This window comes from Macaca thibetana, chromosome 16 (assembly GCF_024542745.1).
Source record: "Macaca thibetana thibetana isolate TM-01 chromosome 16, ASM2454274v1, whole genome shotgun sequence".
NCBI classification, from domain to species: domain Eukaryota; kingdom Metazoa; phylum Chordata; class Mammalia; order Primates; family Cercopithecidae; genus Macaca; species Macaca thibetana.
Genome location: NC_065593.1, coordinates 52605693 through 52623994, shown reverse-complemented (window position 1 = coordinate 52623994; position 18302 = coordinate 52605693). Strand labels below are relative to the sequence as shown.

General features: G+C 50.3%; 2 protein-coding genes across 10 annotated transcripts; one reads left to right on the top strand and one right to left on the bottom strand.

Moving 5' to 3' along the window:
- Window positions 1–466: 466 nt before the first annotated feature.
- On the top strand, window positions 467–10292 carry CCDC200 (coiled-coil domain containing 200). Of its 4 annotated transcripts, none has more exons than XR_007720114.1 (5): window positions 467–656; window positions 4803–5142; window positions 5763–5821; window positions 7782–7941; window positions 10182–10292. XR_007720114.1 is itself a non-coding variant. In XM_050762941.1 (4 exons), exons 1-4 carry the CDS (start codon window positions 552–554, stop codon window positions 7806–7808), a joined length of 531 nt encoding a protein of 176 aa, XP_050618898.1. In that variant the 5' UTR covers window positions 467–551; the 3' UTR covers window positions 7809–7959. The 4 variants fall into 4 exon arrangements, 2 of the variants coding, with proteins under 2 accessions (XP_050618898.1, XP_050618899.1); XR_007720113.1 differs by having other exon boundaries at window positions 9782–10292; XM_050762941.1 differs by lacking the exon at window positions 10182–10292 and having other exon boundaries at window positions 7782–7959.
- Window positions 8045–18192, bottom strand: TMEM106A (transmembrane protein 106A). 6 transcript variants are annotated; one of them, XM_050762865.1, is made up of 9 exons: window positions 18090–18135; window positions 17618–17783; window positions 16434–16665; window positions 15475–15538; window positions 13438–13591; window positions 12792–12932; window positions 12641–12684; window positions 12069–12122; window positions 8045–11701 (listed from the first exon to the last, which is right to left on the bottom strand). In XM_050762865.1, exons 3-9 carry the CDS (start codon window positions 16642–16644, stop codon window positions 11581–11583), a joined length of 789 nt encoding a protein of 262 aa, XP_050618822.1. In that variant the 5' UTR covers window positions 16645–16665; window positions 17618–17783; window positions 18090–18135; the 3' UTR covers window positions 8045–11580. The 6 variants fall into 6 exon arrangements, with proteins under 6 accessions (XP_050618822.1, XP_050618821.1, XP_050618820.1 ...); XM_050762864.1 differs by lacking the exon at window positions 17618–17783 and having other exon boundaries at window positions 18090–18192; XM_050762863.1 differs by having other exon boundaries at window positions 17618–18135.
- Between the last annotated feature and the right edge of the window lie 110 nt (window positions 18193–18302).

Below are 18302 nucleotides of genomic sequence, written 5' to 3'. Positions count from 1 at the left end.
CTAATACCTCGTTAAAGATGGCGCTCTTCCTGCTTCTTCTTCACTCACTTTTCCCGCGCCCGGGAAAATTGTTACTTAATAGCGCAAGCGCAACATGACCTCCGACCGGAGAAACCGAAACTAACCTGGCCACGCCCTCGGCAATGAGATCATTTCTGCCTTAGCCCAACCCCTTCCCTTCCAAGTGTATATAAGGCAGTGCATTACCTCCATTAAACGAGACTTGATCAGAGCACTGTCTTGTCTCCATTTCTCGTGTCTCTTGCTCCCCAAATTCCCACCCCCTCCTCCAGGGCCTACACTGACTATCCCACGGGCCGGGATACAGGAGAGAAAGGTACTTTGCAGATGTTCCCTGGGAGCCTTGTGAAAAACGCCTCCCTTCCTCAACAAAGCAGGTGGGGCCTGCCCAGTTGCCCTGGCAGTAACCACATTGTGAGGTGGTTCCAGTTACAGGCAGAGGGGTCTGAGTGGGAAGAGACAGAGGTGGTGGGAGCAGTGGGCTCTGCTTGTCCCGACCCCCACCTGGGGCCTCACACCATCCCACTATCATGGGTAGTGCTTACCACTGGGAGGCCCGGCGCCGGCAGATGGCTTTGGACCGAAGGAGGTGGCTGATGGCCCAGCAGCAGCAGGAGCTGCAGCAGAAAGAACAGGTGCATGGGATAGGCTGGGTTCTTCAGGGTCCTTTCTGGAGTAGGAAGGCAATGGAGAATGGAGACAGAACCCTAGGAAGCTGCCTACTATTTGGTGAATGTTGTTTGCTGGGGGTAGGAGGAAAGCAAGGTCATTTGGCGTTCTCTCAGATAGACTGTGTCTGTGTTGGGGAGAACACTACAAGCTAACTCAATTTCCCTGTTGTAATAGATTGGGGGAGGGCAAGTGTACTAGGCCTGGGAGGTTTAAAGATGTTCTGTCCAATAGGGTAACCCCCAGCCTGTGTGCTATATTGAGCTTTGGAGTGTGACTGAGAAACTAATTTTTTTTTTTTTTTTTTTTTGAGACGGAGTTTTGCTCTTGTTGCCCAGGCTTGAGTGCGATGGTGCGATCTCGGCTCACCGCAACCTCCGCCTCCCAGGTTCAAGTGATTTTCCTGCCTCAGCCTCCCAAGTAGCTGGTATTACAGGCATGCACCACCACGACTGGATGATTTTGTATTTTTAGTAGAGATGGGGTTTCTCCATGTTGGTCAGGCTAGTCTCGAACTCCCGACCTCAGGTGATCCGCCTGCCTCAGCCTCCCAAAGTGCTGGGATTGCAGGCATGAGCCACCATGCCCGGTCAGTTTTATATAAATTTAATTTAGTTTTTAAAAATGTTATTTTGGCTGGGCGTGGTGGCTCACACCTGTAATCCAGCACTTTGGGAGGCTTAGGCCAGTGGATCACTTGAGGTCAGGAGTTCAAGACCAGCCTGGCCAACATGACGAAACCCGGTCTCTACTAAAAGTACAAAAAGTAGCTATGCATGGTGACGCATCCCTGTAATTCCAGCTACTTGCGGAGGCTGAGGCAGGAGAATCACTTGAACCAGTGAGGTGGAGATTGCAGTGAGCCAAGATGGTACCACTGCACTCTGGCCTGGGTGAAAGAATGAGACCCTGTCTCAAAAAAAAAAAAAATTAAAAATTTTATTTTATTATTGTAATAGAGACAGGGTCTCACTTTGTTGCCCAGGCTGGTCTGGAACTCCTGGACTCAAGCAATCCTCCTACCTCAGCCTCCCAAACTGTTGACAGGTGTGAACCACCATGCCTGGCCTTGAATTAATTAATTCACTTATTTATTTATTTATTTTTTTGAGACAGAGTCTTGCTCTAGTCTTGCTCCCAGCCGGGCACAGTGGCTCACACCTGTAATCCCAGCACTTTGGGAGGCTGAGGCAGGTGGATCACCTGTGGTCAAGAGTTCGAGACCAGCCTGACCAACATGGTGAAACTCCATCCCTACTAAAAATACAAAAATTAGCTGGGCGTGGTGGCACGCACCTGTAATCCCAGATATTCAGGAGGCTGAGGCAGGGGGATTGCCTGAACCTGGGAGGCGGAGGTTTCAGTGAGCCAAGATCACGCCATTGTACTCCAGCCTGGGCAACAAGAGCAAAACTCCATCTTAAAAAACAACAATGGCCGGGCGTGGTGGCTCACGCCTGTAATCCCAACACTTTGGGACTTTTGAAGACTTAGTATGAAAACAAAGAATATAAAATACTTCATTGATATGTTCATATTGATGTTTTGGATGCATGGGGTTAAGTAAAATACATTATTAGGTCGGGCGCAGTGGCTCATGCCTGTAATCCCAGCACTTTGGGAGGCCAAGGCGGGCTGATCGTTTGAGCCCAGGAGTTTCAGACCAGCCTGGTATCATGGTGAAATCCATCTCTAAAACAAATACAAAAATTAGCCGGGCATGGTGGTGTGCACCCCTAGTCCCAGCTACTGGGGAGGCTGCGGTGGGAGAATCACTTGAGCCCGGGAGGTCGGGCTGCAGTAAGCCTTGTGACAACGCCACTACATTCCAGCCTGCGTGACAAAGTGAGACCCTGTCGCACACAATAAATAAATAAATAAAAGTAATTAAAATTAGTTTCACTTGTTTTTTCTTCTCTTTTTTTGAGACAAGGTCTTCCTCTGTCACCAAACCTGGAGTGCGATGGCCCATTCATAGCTCACTGCAGCGTGATCTCCTGGGCTTAAGCCATCCTCCAGCCTCAGCCTCCAGAGTAGCTGGGACTACAGGCATGCACCACCATGCCTAGCTAATTTTTTGTAAAGACCAGGTCTCACTATGTTGCCCAGGCTGGCCTCAAACTCCTAGCCTGAAACAATCCTCCCATCTCAGTGCCACAAAGTGTGAATTACAGGCATGTGCCAGTGCACCTGGCCCTATTTCTTCTTCTATGTGGCTATTAGAAAATTTAGTGGCTAGGTGTGGTGGCTCATGCCTGTAATCCTAGCACTTTGGGAGACCAAGGCAGGCAGATCACAAGGTCAGGAGTTCAAGACCATCCTGGCCAACATGATAAAACCCTGCCTGTACTAAAAATACAAAAATTAGCTGGGTGTGGTGGCACATGCCTGTAATCCCAGCTACTCGGGAGGCTGAGGCAGGACAATCACTTGAACTCAGGAGGCAGAGGTTGCAATGAGCCAGATCAGGCCATTGCACTCCAGCCTGGGGGACAGAGCAAGACTCTGTCTCAAAAAAAAAAAAAAAAAGAAAATTTAAAATTACACGTGGCATGCTATATATATAATATATATATTATATAAGCATATTATCTATTATATATAAGCATATATATACATATATATATATATATATATATATTTTGAGACAGAGTCTTGCTCTGTCACCCAGGCTGGAATGCAGTGGCATGAACCCAGCTCATTGCCACCTCTGCTTCCCGGGTTCAAGTGATTCTCCAGCCTCAGCCTCCTGAGTAGCTAGGATTACAGGCACCTGCCACCACGCCCAGCTAATTTTTGTATTTTTAGTAGAGATGGGGTTTCATCATGTTGGTCAGGCTGGTCTCGAACTCCTGACCTTGTGATCCGCCCGCCTCGGCCTCCCAAAGTGCTGGGAAGACAGGCGTGAGCCACGGTGCCCAGCCCGGCATGCATTATATATATATATATATATATATATTTTTTTTTTTTTTTTTTTGAGACAGAGTCTTGGTCTGTTGCCCAGGCTGGAGTGCAGTGGCCAGATCTCAGCTCACTGCAAGCTCCGCCTCCCGGGTTCACGCCATTCTCCTGCCTCAGCCTCCCAAATAGCTGGGACTACAGGCGCCCGCCACCTCGCCCGGCTAGGTTTTTTTTTTTTTTTTTGTATTTTTTTAGTAGAGACGGGGTTTCACCGTGTTAGCCAGGATGGTCTTGATCTCCTGACCTCGTGATCCGCCCGTCTCGGCCTCCCAAAGTGCTGGGATTACAGGCTTGAGCCACCGCGCCCGGCCTATATTTTTATTTGACACTGCTATTTCAAAGCACTTGTAAGGTTAGAAGCACCCTTGGGCTATTAGAAAAATTACTCTGGGAGGCTGAGGTGGGAGGATCGCTTGAGGCTAGAAGTTCCAAACCAACCTAGGCAACATAGGAGGACCCTGTCTCTACAGAAAATTTAAAAATTAGCAAGGCATGGTGGTGCGTGCATTTGGTCCAAGCTATTCAGGAGGCTGAGGTGGAAGGATTGCTTGAACCTGGGAGGTTGAGGCAGCAGTGAGCCAAGATTGCACCACTTACTGCACTCCAGCCTGGGCAACATAATGAGACCCTGACTCTATTTAAAAAAAAAAAATTAACTGGTCATGGTGGTGTGCACCTGTAGTTCTAGCTACTTGCAAAGTTGAGGCAGGAGAATCACTTGAGCCCAGTAGTTCCAGATTACAGTGAGTCATAATCATGCCACTGCACTCCAGCCTGGGTGACAGAGTGGGAACCTGTCTCTAAAAAACAAAACACAACACAGGACATTTGCAGGGAATTATTCTTTATCCTCCAGCACTAAAAACTGCTTTCCGTGCTGAGCTCTCAAGTAAGGAAGCAGGTGCTCGAAGACCATGCTATTTCCTGGGCTGGGGCTGTGCTACGGGTGCTGTCACCCAGAAATCATTCTTGGGTGTTACAGTGGGTGAGGGAGATAGCGTAGGCCCAATTTCAGCCTGCAGCTCTAGGGAACAGAGACCACTGCCACCTATACTTCTCTACTCACTTGCCTTGTTCCCTGAAGTTTCTCTGGCAGATGGGTGATTGGGTGGGGAGAGGAGGATGCCACTTGCCCGGGGGCTTCTTGCCAGGAACTGAAGAAACACCAGGAAGAAGAACAACAATCGGAGAAAAAGCTCCAGCCACCTAAGAAGTCAAATGTGCCGCAACCAGCAGTGGCGAAATTGTGGACATCACGGGAGCAACGACGGCCATCACAGCAGCAGCCATCGGTGCAGCCAACATCGCAGCCACCACCACAGCCATCACCACAGCCATCACCATTGCCACAGGCACAGGCGCAGGCACAGGCGTGGCCAGGGCCACAACCACCACAACCACAGCCACCACCTCAGCCAACACAACCAAGTGCTCAAGCCCATTGTACTCAGCACGCCTCCAAATGCAATCTCCAAGATTCCCAAAGGCCAGGTCACCAGCCTACTTCAGTGGGAATCTATTAAGCTGGAGGGCAATCTCTGTATGAACAACAGATTCCAGGGTGGGCAGAAAATCCTTACAGACTCTGGACTGGAGCCTGGGAGTGGGAGGTGGTGAGGAGAGGAGCCCTTTGCTTCCATCCCAGCCCTGTAGTGCAGAATCCGTATCCACTACCCTACCCTCTCTAACTCTCCCAAGTACCGTCGGCCTTTAATGCCTTGCTAGTCAACTCCCTCTGGGTGGGTTTATGCCAACCTACAGCTGCAAAGGAGCCTTCCAACTTCTGCAGAGAGTGGCTGAGAAAGTTGTTGGCCCCTCTTCCAGAGTGAGTGTGACAGAGGAGGTGGTGGTGATCAGAGGGTGGGACAGGAGTTGTAGGCTTATTAACAGATATATTGAGCCCCGTGAGGTCTGGAACAGGGAACCACAGCACAGCTTCCTAGTGGAGAATCTTCAGGAAGGGCTCAGTCTGTACCCTGTCCCAGGTAGGAGCCTGTCCTCACCGTACCCCCATCACCCCCTGGGTCACCAGACACAAGCAGTCCAGGCTTGTAGTGTTCCATCCTTGGAAAACTGCTGGATGAGTAACCTGTACTTTGTTTCATCATCAGGTCTCATGAACCCATGCCAATCTAGCCCCATCAAAAACACTGGGTATTCACAACTCAAGGTAAGATAGAGACACAGACCCTGAAAGACAGACTCTGGGTGACTGAGTGTGTGTGTGTGTGTGTGTGTGTGTGTGTGTGTGTGTGTGTAGCCCAGAGAAACCTCCTTAGCAGGAGTAAGGGTAGGAAATTAGAATTATTTCACATTACTTCTGGACGGTCTATTCCTCTATTCTTTGCCCCCATTAAAAATGTTTTGGTAGGAAGCTGGGTGCAGTAGTCCTGGCTACTTGGGAAGCTGAGACAGTAGTACTGCTTGAGCCCAGGAATTCAGGTTCAGACTGGACAATATAGTGAGATCCCATCTCAAAAAAAAAATGAAAAAAATGAAAGAAAGCCAAGTGTGTGGTGGCTCATGCCTATAATCCCAGCACTTTGGGAGATCAAGGTGAGAGGATCGCTTGAGCCCAGGAGTTTGAGTCCAGCCTGGGCAACAGAGTGAGACTCGGTCTCAATAACAACAAAAATTTTTAAAAACTAGCTGGGCAGCCGGGCACGGTGGCTCACGCCTGTAATCCCAGCACTTTGAGGCAGGCGGATCATGAGGTCAAGAGATCAAGACCATCCTGGCCAACATGGTGAAACCCCATCTCTACTAAAAATACAAAAATTAGCTGGGTGTGGTGGCGGGTGCCTGTAGTCCCAGATACTCGGGAGGCTGAGGCTGGAGAATTGCTTGAACCCAGGAGGAGGAGGTTGCAGTGAGCTGAGATCGCGTCACTGCACTCCAACCTGGTGACAGAGTGAGACTTCGTTTAAAAAAAAAAAAAATAGCTGGGCATGGTGGCACACACCTGGAGCCCAAGCTACTTGGGAGGCTAAGGTGAAGACTGCTTGAGCCCCAAAGGGTGAGGCTGCTGTGAGTGGTGATCACACCACTGCACTCCAGCCTGTGCAACAGAGTGAGACCCTCCCTAAAAATAAAAGAAAAAGAAAAAATGCCTGGGTATGGATGGCCTATTGCTCAGCGCTATCCATAAAATGAGAATAATAGATGATACAACTTCCTCAACAGAGGGTCATGCGGACTGAATATGGCAATTATTAGTAAAGGGGCCAGGCGCAGGGGCTCACGCCTGAAATCTCAGCACTTTGGGAGGCCGAGGTGAGCAGATTGCCTGAGCTCAGGAATTTGAGACCAGCCTGGGCAATATGCTGAGATGCCATCTCTACTAAAAATACAAAAAAAATCAGCTGGCTGTGGTAGGGCGCATCTGTAGTCCCAGCTATTTGGGAGACTGAGGCAGAAGAATCACTTGACCCCTGGAAGTGGAGGTTGCAGTGAGCCAGGATCACACCACTGCACTCCAGCCTGGGTAAAAGAGTGATAAAAATAAATAAATAAATAAATAAATAAATAAATAAATAAATAAATAGATAAAGGAAAGAGCACTAAAAGCACTTAGCTTGGAGTCCAGCTCACTGTAGGCCATCAAACTCAGGATGACAATTTTTTTTTTTTTTTTTTTTTTTTTTTTTGAGACAGAGTCTGACTCTGTTACCCAGGCTAGATCTCAGCTGCACTCCACCTGCAACCTCCACCTCCCGGGTTCAAATGATACTCCTGCCTCAGCCTCCCGAGTAGCTAGGATTACAGGCATGTACCACCACGCCTGGGTAGTTTTTGTATTTTTTAGTAGAGATGGGGTTTCGCTATGTTGGCCAGGCTGGTCTCAAGTGATCTACCCGTCTCGGCCTGCCAAAGTGCTGGGATTACAGGTGTGAGCCACCACGCCTGGCCTGGATGGCAACTCTTAACAAGAATATATAATTGTGCAAGGCGTTAGAAAGGTGTCTCTAACAGAGGTGCAACAGATGAAAGAACCTGATGCTAGCACTTCTAGGATGAGGACTGGGCTGCTACATTTCACTTTGATTCCTCTGGCCTCACAGGATTTCACACAGTGTTCTGAAACCAGAAGCTGCTAACTTGTTTTGTTTCCCGTCTCTTCCTCTTCTCAGTCTACCAACTACATACAGCAGTGGTGACCCAGAGATTGAACCCGAGACCCCAGTGGCCATCCTCAAAATGCAGATGAGCAGCCACATCTTCTCAGCATCCAGCAACATCTCCACTTCAAAAGCCACCCACTCTAGAAGAGGTGGCTGCCAGGAATAAAACGTAATTCTTTTCCTGGGAGGAATCACAGCACTGGTCAGCTTTATGAGACAGGGATGAGAGGAAGCAGGCAGGAGGACTCACGAAGGGGATGGAGACGGTGGAAAGAGAGTGGAAGACAAGTTTATGCTTCTCTAGGCAAAGCCAATGGGAGAACTGGGTCTTGGGTCCCCTGCAAGTATGCAACTCCTACTACTATCACTACCTGCCCTCATTCAGCAGTGATAAGTCTGTCAGGGGTTTCAGTTTGTGACTGTCACTGGAGCCATCACTCATTCCCCCAAGCCCATGCTTACTGAGATACAGCCTGGGGAAGGAGGGGTCACATCACATCAGAGCAGGCCTGCAGCAGCAGAAAGTGGTTGCAGGCAGTGATGCTCCCCACCTCCAAGCCCAGTGCAATGTCTGGCCTACAGTGGGCACTCAGCCGTCAAATGGACGATGGGGGGAGGGATGGAGAGAAAGAGCTTGGAGGGAAGTGGGGGCTATAGCCTCAGGAACATGACACTTGACCCTGGGACGGGGAGGGAGGTTTGCCTTCTAAAACCCACAGCCCTCTTCCTTCCTGGCTCTCAACCTCTCCATCTAGCGACAACCGAGAGATTCACCAGCCCAAGGTGAAGGAGTGGGTAGGGCTGGGAGACCCTGGGTGTTAGACTTCAGGAAGGTGCAAGCCCTGGGAAGGCCTTTCTTCCTCCATGCTGAGAAAGGCTGCCTCAGTCACCTCAATCACAAGCCCCATCCAAGGGATTAGCTGGGTATTTCATTGTAGCCTACATAGCATTGCCTTTGGTCTGAAGGAGCCATTTCAGTGCAACCCACGAAATTTCCTGATGAGAGCAGCTGGGGAAGATAACAGCACAGAACAGGAATAGTAAAATTGGAAGAGACTTTAGAGATACACAATGGGAGCAAGAGGAAGAGAGTGAGATCCTGTGAGCAATCTCATGGAAAACAGAAGGGCAGGACATATCATCAGTGGCCCAGAGGCCCGGGGAAGAGACCTTGCTGTCCGTTAGAACATTACAGTTTCGGCCAGGTGCAGTGGCTCATGCCTGTAATCCCAGTACTCTGGGAGGCCAAGGCGGGTGGATCACTTGAGGCCAGGAGTTTCAGACCAGCGTGGCCAACATGATGAAACCCTGTCTCTACTAAAAATACAAAAATTAGCTGGGTGTGGTGGTGCATGTCTGTAACCAAAACTACTCAGGGAGTCGAGGCACGAGAATTGCTTGAACACAGGAGGCAGAGGTTGCACTGAGCCAAGATCACGCCACTGCACTCCAGCCTGGGTAACAGAGTGAAACTGTCTCAAAAAAAAAAAAAAAAGAAAAGTTTGTGAAATAAGGAGTATCCTAGGGAGTATTCACTAGTGCCCTTCCCACTCCCAGGAGACTTTTTTGAATATTCTTAAGTATAGTTTATTGAATACAATATAAATACTCCACATTTGGCAGTCTATACACAGCAGCTCCAGCCTGGCTTCCCTGGACTTTTGCGCTCTTGCCAGCACCACCTTGACCTCAGCTTGGAGACAGCACAGTCTCCTTCCTTCCCCTTGTTCCCCTAGTTACCAAGTTCTGTCACCACTTCTCCCTATTTCCATGCATCCTACTTCAAATTTAGCTTTCCCTGCTCATCTTTTTTTTTTTTTTTTTTTTTTTTTTTTTTTTTTTTTTAAGAGAGTCTCTCTCTTGTTGCCCAGGCTAGAGTGCAGTGGTGCGATCTTGGCTCACTGCAACCTCCGCCTCCCGGGTTGAAGTGATTCTCCTGCCTCAGCCTCCTGAGTAGCTGGGATTACAGGTGCATGCCACTATGCCCAGCTTCTTTTTTTTTTAAACAGGGTCTTGCTAATGTTGCTGCTCTTGTAAGAGTTGAACTCCTGGGCTCCAGAGATCCTCCCACCTCAGCTTCCTGAGTAGCTGGGACTACAGGTGTATACCACTGCACCCAGCTGTAAGACCAAGCCACCTTTAATGAGCAAATATCCTTCCTGTTCTGCTAAAGTACAGAAACCTTTCTACTAGGAGCCAGTGGGAAACCAGGGGTTATCTGGGGCTTAGCCCTAGCTGAGTGACAGGAAAGGGAGGGTCTAGACCAGTCCCTGCCGACGTGCTGCTCCACATTGTCAAAGCCCAAGGAAGGATGAGGCCTCTGGGACCAGAGTGGGCCCTGGTGCTAAGGTGGTGGTGGAACAGAACCCAGCAGCCTCAGCTGGATACTGACAGCTTCATCTCCTGCAGGCTTTCAGATGAGAGCAGCTGGGCCCACCGTTTGACCTGCCTGTGTCTACTCACATGGGCTCAGGATGTGGACTTACAGGTTCTCCTTCAATAAATACCTTATACAATGAATCTGACTTTGGCTCTTTTTTTCCTGTGCAGACCCACAGAATGCCAGGTGCCTCCCTCCCCTCCTCTACTATTTTGGCTCCCGCTATGAAAAGAATAGTGAAACTGCTTTATAGAGAGGAGAAGCTTTAGCTGGAGAACAGCTGTCTTCCTAGGAACCAGGGACAGTCAATAACCAGAAAGGACAGAGGGCTAAGGGGCCTTGGCTCATCTCTCAGATGGGTGGCAGACAAGTTACCAGAGAGAGAGACTGTCACTTTTTCACATGGTCAAAGCAGACAGGCACAGGAAAGCATCTATGATCCCCAGAAAGTCCTTGGAGATGGCACTGGATGTCCCCAAATTTTCTTATCAGAGAGTAGAAAACTTGAAAAGGGTCTTTTTTTCTTTTTTTTTTTTTTTTTTTTTTTTTGGAGACAGAGTTTTGCTCTTTTGCCCAGGCTGGAGTGCAGTGGCATGATCTTGGCTCACTGCAACTTCTGCCTTCCGGTTTCAAGTGATTCTCCTGCCTCAGCCTCCGGAGTAGCTGAGATTACAGGCGTGCGCCACCACACCCGGCTAATTTTTGCATTTTCAGTAGAGACAAGGTTTCACCATGTTGGCCAGGCTGGTCATGAACTCCTGACCTCAAGTGATCCACCCGCTTCGGCCTCCCGAAGTGCTGGGATTACAGGCATAAGCCACTGCGCCCAGCCGGCAGGTCTATGTTTTAAAAGCCAGATAAAACTACAGCTCTCTCCCCATTCAGACAGGACGGCCAGCCCTGATGGAGCTGGGGTGAAATGGCCCCTTCAGACTCACCAGGTGCTCAGTACAGAAAGGCCAGGTGCCACTCCAGGGAATCTAAGGTGCCTCAAGAAGATGCCAGGTCAGATTTTCCTGAAGAAAGACCAGCCAGGCACAGTGGCTCACATCTGTAATCCAAGTGCTTTGGGAGGCCAAGAAGGGAAGATCACTTGAGCCCAGGAGTTCAAGACCAACCTGGGCCAACAGTGAGACTCTGTCTCTACCGGGGAAAAAAAAAAAAAAAAAAAAAAAAAAAAAAAAGACTAACCAAGGGCAGAATCTGATGGCAGCCCCTGAAAGAATCTGGGGGAAATTGGAGGATATGAGTGTGTGTGTATGAAGTTAACTTCAAAGCAAGCTTCCTGAGCGGGTGGGAGGTTAAGGGTGTGATGAAGCAGGGCTTCTCCTTTGGCAAAGCCTCTGTAGTCCTTCCTTAGTCACCAGGGAGTTGTGGGAGATAAAGACCAGGTTTGCAGGTGCCTGGAGTACAGGGACAGCAGACAGGTCATGGTGGGTGAGGGGTCAGCTGGTGGGGCACCGATGCGTTTCCTCGGCAGTCCACATACTCATAGCTCTGGAAGACCAGCTGCTCTGAATGGCTCAGGTATGAGCAGGTCAGGGTGCCCCTGGAGAGGAAGCAGGCCTTGTTGCCATGGCTGGAAGGAAAATGAAAGCTCCGGCCCCATTATACTGTCTGGGGGTGGAGAGTTGGGGGCTCCCTCATTTTTCCCTTCCCTCTAGCTCCCCACTCTGCCAAGGTACCTGGGACAGCTGCCCCACCTGTTTTCCAGCAACTTCCAGACAGCCCTATGCCTGTTGCCCCTAATAGTTTATAGGCAAGGTGAGACTTAGAAAAGGGGCTAGACTTGCTATTCCCAAGAGCCAACAAAGATTCATGGGGTCAGCTTGCATGACTCTGCCCAGAAGGTGGAGCTGAGTGAAACTGAAGTCAGAAGTGAGAGCAGGGACACCAGAGCTCCAAGCTCTACTTACTGGATGTGCAAAAGCACATGGTGGACTTTGATTTCCAGCCAGGTACAGATTTTGCTGAGAGAGAAGAAAAGACAACGTGGGACCACATGTCACATGGAGCAACCTGTCAGCTTAGAAGATGCCTGCAGGTCCCAGTTTCCTTACCCCACACAACCCCTTCCTTCCATCAGGTGCCCCCAATATGCCACTTCCACCCTTTCCCACCCTTCAGGTCAGTGTGGCAGCATGGCTGCACTATCACTCTGACCTCCACTCACTTGGCCCAGGCACATGCTGGACCCCCCCTCAGGAGAAAAACAAAACATTCATCTTCCTCAGCAATGCAGGCTGAAGAGCCCAAGGTCACATATTGTAGAGATTAACCAAATTCCAGCCTATTTTTCATTCTAATCAAGGTCCAAACAAGCAGAGACTGGGGACCCTGAACCCTTGCTTATTACATCCTTGGCCATGGGAGGGCAGTCCAGATGCTGGCTGAAGAACCTGCTAAGCAATCAGGAAAGCTGGTGGGTATTAAGTGGGTTCCTAAGCCAGGCAAGCGGCTAGGGAAGAAGAGATCAAGGGGTACTCACTACGTGTTTTCATCCGGTATCTTGGTGGCTACTGCGTAAAACATCTGTCAACCAAATGGGCACAGGGTTAGCCCCGACTCCAGTTGCCTCTTTCCCACCAACACACATCCACAAGCTGGTGGGCAGGGCTGGCCAGGGAGAGGGGAGTCACCTGTTCACTGGTCAAAGGGCCAATGTGTAGGAGAAGGTTGTTGGAAACCTGCCCCACCACGAGGGATAGGTGCAGAACCTCGAGGGTCAGCTGTGTCACCGTAATGGGGTAGTAGTTGCCATTGGAGATGTTTAAGACATTCTGGGGATGAAGACAAGGGAAAGGAGGACTGAAGATGGCCCATCCTTAGGAAAAGCCAAACAGTTGCAAAAGCCTGGCTGTCTGGCCTAAGCCCCATCTACCATGACAAGCTTCAGGTGCAGAGGACCAAAACCAGGAGCCCCATGGAGGGGCACTGAATGGTGAGGGATCTTTACGAAGTTAAGCTGGCTCAGGATCCAGGCCCACCCTGTATGACTTCTTACCATTCAGTCCTGTCCATCCAGAGAGTCTCAGGCACTGTCACCCCACTCCACCCCTATGATTTATCTATCTGGTCCAGATTCTGACCCCTTACTGTGTAGAGTCCCAACCTTTACGATCTGTCATGGAGCTCATGGTTGCTCCTACTTCTCTTCAGGCTCCCAACACCCTCTGGGTGCCATAAGATCCCTGGCTTCCCATGCCTAGGGTCACAATGCTGGACAAAGGTTACAGTGAAGTATTGCTGGGAAGGAGGGGTTGGAGCCCAAGGGCACCCACCCACCGTTATGTTGAGGTAGATATCAGCCTCATCAAAGGCCACCGTGGAGGAGTTGAGGCCTGCAGGCTGCACAACGACGGACCGGGGAAACAGGAAAAAGATGATGAAGGAGGAGGTCACCAGGCAGATGAGCACAGCCAGGAACACAAAGAGCTTCCTGTGTGAAAGCAGGATCCAGGATGGAGGAATGGAAAAGTCTGAACACCAAAGAAACTTGGGGAGGAGGTTCAGACACTCCTCTCCATACACCAGGCTTTCCCCTGCACACTACCCCAACATCATTTAGCTCCCCAGATGTGGCCCGGAATGAGTAGGGGCACAGGATTGGCAGGCAGGCAGCCTGGTTTCCACTCCAGCTCTCTGTTCCCATTGACCCAATAACATGGAGCAGCCCACTTAATCTCCTTAAGTCTCAGTTTCCTTGTTGGTAAAAGGCAGATAATTGTACTGACCTCATAGAATTTGTTATCGGCTAATATATGAAAAAATACTAATCACAGGTCCCTGCACATGGCAAAAGCATGATGAATGCTAGTTATTATCACTAGAAGAAATAAGTCCATATTTGGAAGTTCTGAATTTTAACATTCAGAACAGGACACTATCCATCCATCTAATTCAAAATTCAGATACGCATTAAAGAGATAAGTACTTTGTTAGTATCTTATGATGGGCACGGCTAATTTCTTTTTTTTCTTTTTTTTTTTTTGAGATGGAGTCTTGCTCCGTCACCCAGGCTAGAGTGCAGTGGCGCGATCAACATCCTGGGTTGAAGGGATTCTCCTGCCTCAGCCTCCCAAGTAGCTGGGATTACAGGCACCTGCCACTGTGCTCAGCTAATTTTTGTATTTTTTAGTAGAGATGGGGTTTTGCCATGTTGGTCAGGCTGGTCTCAAACTCCTAACCTCAGGTAATCCTCCTGTCTTGGCCTCCCCAAACTGCTGGAATTATAGGCATGAACCACCACACTCAGCCTGATTTCTTTTTTTTTTTTTGAGACGGAGTCTTGTTCTGTCACCCAGGCTAGAGTGCAGCGGCGTGATCTCAGCTCACTGCAAGCTCCGCCTCCCGGATTCACACCATTCTCCTGCCTCAGCCTCCCGAGTAACTGGGACCACAGTCGTCCGCCACCATGCCCAGTTAATTTTCTTGTATTTTTAGTAGAGACGGGGTTTCCCCATGTTGGCCAGGATGGTCTCGATCTCCTGACCTCGTGATCCGCCCACCTCGGCCTCCCAAAGTGCTGGAATTACAGGTGTGAGCCACCGTGCCCGGCCATGCCCAGCCTGATTTCTAATTCTGGTATAGTGGGGTGGCGGAGAGGGTTCGGCTTGGTGGTGACTCCCAGGTTGACACCAGGACCTTAGGAGGAGGTTGAGGGAGTTCCATGTCAGATAGACTCAGATCACAAACACAGTAGGCCCCAGGGCTGCCTGAGGTTCTGAAGTATCCCAGAACAGCAGAAAATAGGTTTTTCACCTCTACTGGGAGAAGAACAAGCAAGTCTGAACTGCCTCAGCAAGGGAGCTGCTTAAGAAAAATAATGTTTTCAAATCAATTGCAGCCAGGGCCACATGCTTGTTCCCTCCTTCCTGGGAGGACTTGCAGAGCTACCAGATCCTTCCTGTCTTGGAGAGGGTGCCATGTTTCCTGGAAGCAGTGATGCTTAAGGAAGGCCACCTGGTGTCCTCAAGTGACATCTGCTGCTGCTGCTGCTGCTGCTACTTTTTTCTTTTTTTTTTTGGTAGAGATGGGGTTTCACCATGTTGCCCAGGCTGGTCTTGAACTCCTGAGCTCAAGTGATCTGCCTGCCTTGGTCTCCCAAAGTGCTGGGATTACAGGTATGAGCCACCACACCCGGTCCAGGAGCTTCTAAATCAGGAAAAAATTCTTGGACATAGGGAGGTGGTATCTCTGAGGCTCAGGCTTTCTATGGAAGAACTAACAGGAATATATTAGGGGGGATCAAAACAGGGGAGACAAAGGGAGCAGCCCCCATGGGCAATGGCTTGTGGAGCTGAGGGAGGAAGAGGGGCTTACGTGTGCTTGGGCTTCAGCCTCTGGTCCCCATAGGGGATGAGAGCCACCAACTGCTTCTCCAGCTCTAGAGAGAGAGAAGGTGAGAGGGAGGGCAAAGATGCAACTGTGACAAATATTTCCTGTGCCAGCCTCCCAGAAGCATGCCTCCACCCACACCATAGAGCAATGTTTTTTTGTTGTTTTTTTGTTTTTTTTTTGAGATGGAGTCTCGCTCTGTTGCCCAGGCTGGAGTGCAGTGGCCGGATTTCAGCTCACTGCAAGCTCCGCTTCCCGGGTTTACACCATTCTCCTGCCTCAGCCTCCCGAGTAGCTGGGACTACAGGCGCCCGCCACCTCGCCCAGCTAGTTTTTTGTATTTTTAAGTAGAGACGGGGTTTCACCATGTTAGCCAGGATGGTCTCCATCTCCTGATCTCGTGATCCGCCCGTCTCGGCCTCCCAAAGCGCTGGGATTACAGGCTTGAGCCACCGCGCCCGGCCGGAGCAATGTTAGAAGCATGCCGCCTCTGCCCCAGAGCAGAACTGGAAGCACTGGACTCTGCTACCAAAGTTGGCAGGTCAGCTTTGCCATCTCTAGAATGGAAGTGAGATTTCCACTAATAGGTATGAAGAATCTCTGAAAGTCACCAGCAAATCAGAGATGCCCAGGATCTTTGGAAAGGTAATTTCTAACTTCCTGAACTGAATGAATCCTAAGACATACAGTGTTGCTTAGGAGCACAGTGGCTAGAACCCCTCTTTCCCACAAGGGGCTGGGGAATACAACCAGGGAAGGAGGGCAGGTTTTTGCAGGGAACCCAAAGATAGTTAAGTATCTCCCTGGCCAGCCTGAGACTGGGAGGTCAAGAGCTGGGAGCAGATCTAACCCCATCCAAGGAGATTCAGAGGGGCTGCCCCAGGCCAATAGGCTAAGAACTTTCCCTGGACTCCAGGGTATTTCCAGAGCCGTGGGCCACTCACCTTGGGGAATCTTGCCACTGCCCTGGCAGGTGGGACAAGTCACAAAGCTGGCACCAGCAGTTCCTTCACAAGGCACACAGGAACAAAGAGACTTGCTGCTACCGGTGCTGAAGTAGCTGACAGCCTGGCTGCCAATGGCTGGATTGGAGGGCAGGATTGACTTGTTCTCGTCCTCCGGCCAAGAGCCCAACTGTGAAAACGTCTTACCCATTCTTCGGAGGCAGGGGTTTCACTAATGAGAAAAGACCAAAGTTCAGTGCTAAGCACTGACGCCAAATGTAATTTTGGTTTGAGGTTCTCAAGACTGGCAAGGAGCCCCACCACAGTTTAAGCAAGCTCAAGTCTAAGGAAGATAGGGTGTGAAAAATTGGGTGGTTACACGGGACTTTCAGAAGTCTCAACGCATTTCAACTCCTTTCATTATTTTAAAAGAGACCAATCTGCCTACAAAAGAGAAAACAAAAGAAAAGCAGAAGTTATTTCACTTTAAGGAACTTCCATAAATGATTGGCAGAGCATTTAATTTTTCTCTGGAAAAGTTGCTGAGCTGTCGCCGGGCGCGGTGGCTCAAGCCTGTAATCCCAGCACTTTGGGAGGCTGAGACGGGCGGATCACAAGGTCAGGAGATCGAGACCATCCTGGCTAACACGGTGAAACCCCGTCTCTACTAAAAAATACAAAACACTAGCCGGGCGAGGTGGCGGGCGCCTGTGGTCCCAGCTACTCCGGAGGCTGAGGCAGGAGAATGGCGTAAACCCGGGAGGCGGAGCTTGCAGTGAGCTGAGATCCGGCCACTGCACTCCAGCCTGGGCGACAGAGCCAGACTCAGTCTCAAAAAAAAAAAAAAAAAAAAAAAAAAAAAAAAAAAAAAAAGTTGCTGAGCTGTCATTCAGTTCAAGGGAAGGAAGTTGGATAGGGCAGAAAAGAGATTCTTTGAAACAAGCAGAGAAGAGGCCAGACTGGTCACAGGTGTGGTTAAGACCCCTATCTAAAGAAGCCCTGGGAGAAAGCAGACACCTCACTGCTTTCTGAGGCGGGGTAAGAAAGCCTGAGGAGGTCATAGTGATACCAGAGTCTGTCTTTCACTAGGAAAAGTCAAGGCTAAATCTGGACTCTGTGTGGCAGAACAAGGCCGGCAAGTGAGCCACACAGATCTTTCTGGGCTAAAATATTGCGAGGCTCACCTGGTTCAGGTCTGGGACCCCAGGCTCCTCAGCTGCACAAGGGCGAGACTTCTGACGTGCGTCTTTGGGGAGAAGGGCCTCTAACGGCAGAGTGGACTGGACTGGGCTGAGCTGGGCGGTGGTGGGGAGGAGAAACACGGCGTGGGGCCGGCAACCGGCCGGAGTCCTAGGGGAGCGAATGTGCCGCACTGGAGAGTGGGGATAGCGAAGACGCTGACCTCCCCGAAGGGCCAAGCCGATTCCTGGGCTACATGGGGGCTCTGCCACTAGCCGACCCGGTGGGCGCGGACGGAGAAGGTGTGACTTCATTAAGGGAGGATTTCAAGTCCCACCACACACACCGAGAGGCCGTTAGTCAAGCTTACTACGCGTGCAGGGGGCGCCTGTGTGTTGGGCGAGGCGGCGGCAACAGGAGGTGTCTTGACCTCCGAAAGATAAAGTAAGTAAATAGAGTGTCTAGGGAGGGTCTTACCCGCGGACGACTGCAGCGACAGAAACGGCAGCAAGCAGAATCGAAAGTGCGGGAGCGGACACTCCCCTCAAGCTTTGACTCAGTGCCCAGGGAAGTCCCGCCCCAGCCCCTAAGGGCCCACCCCCTCGTCCCCCGGACCGCCCCTTCGCCACGCAGCAGCCAGAGACGCTCCCAGCTCTTCAAACGTTACCCGAGGGCCCGGACGCTGCTTCC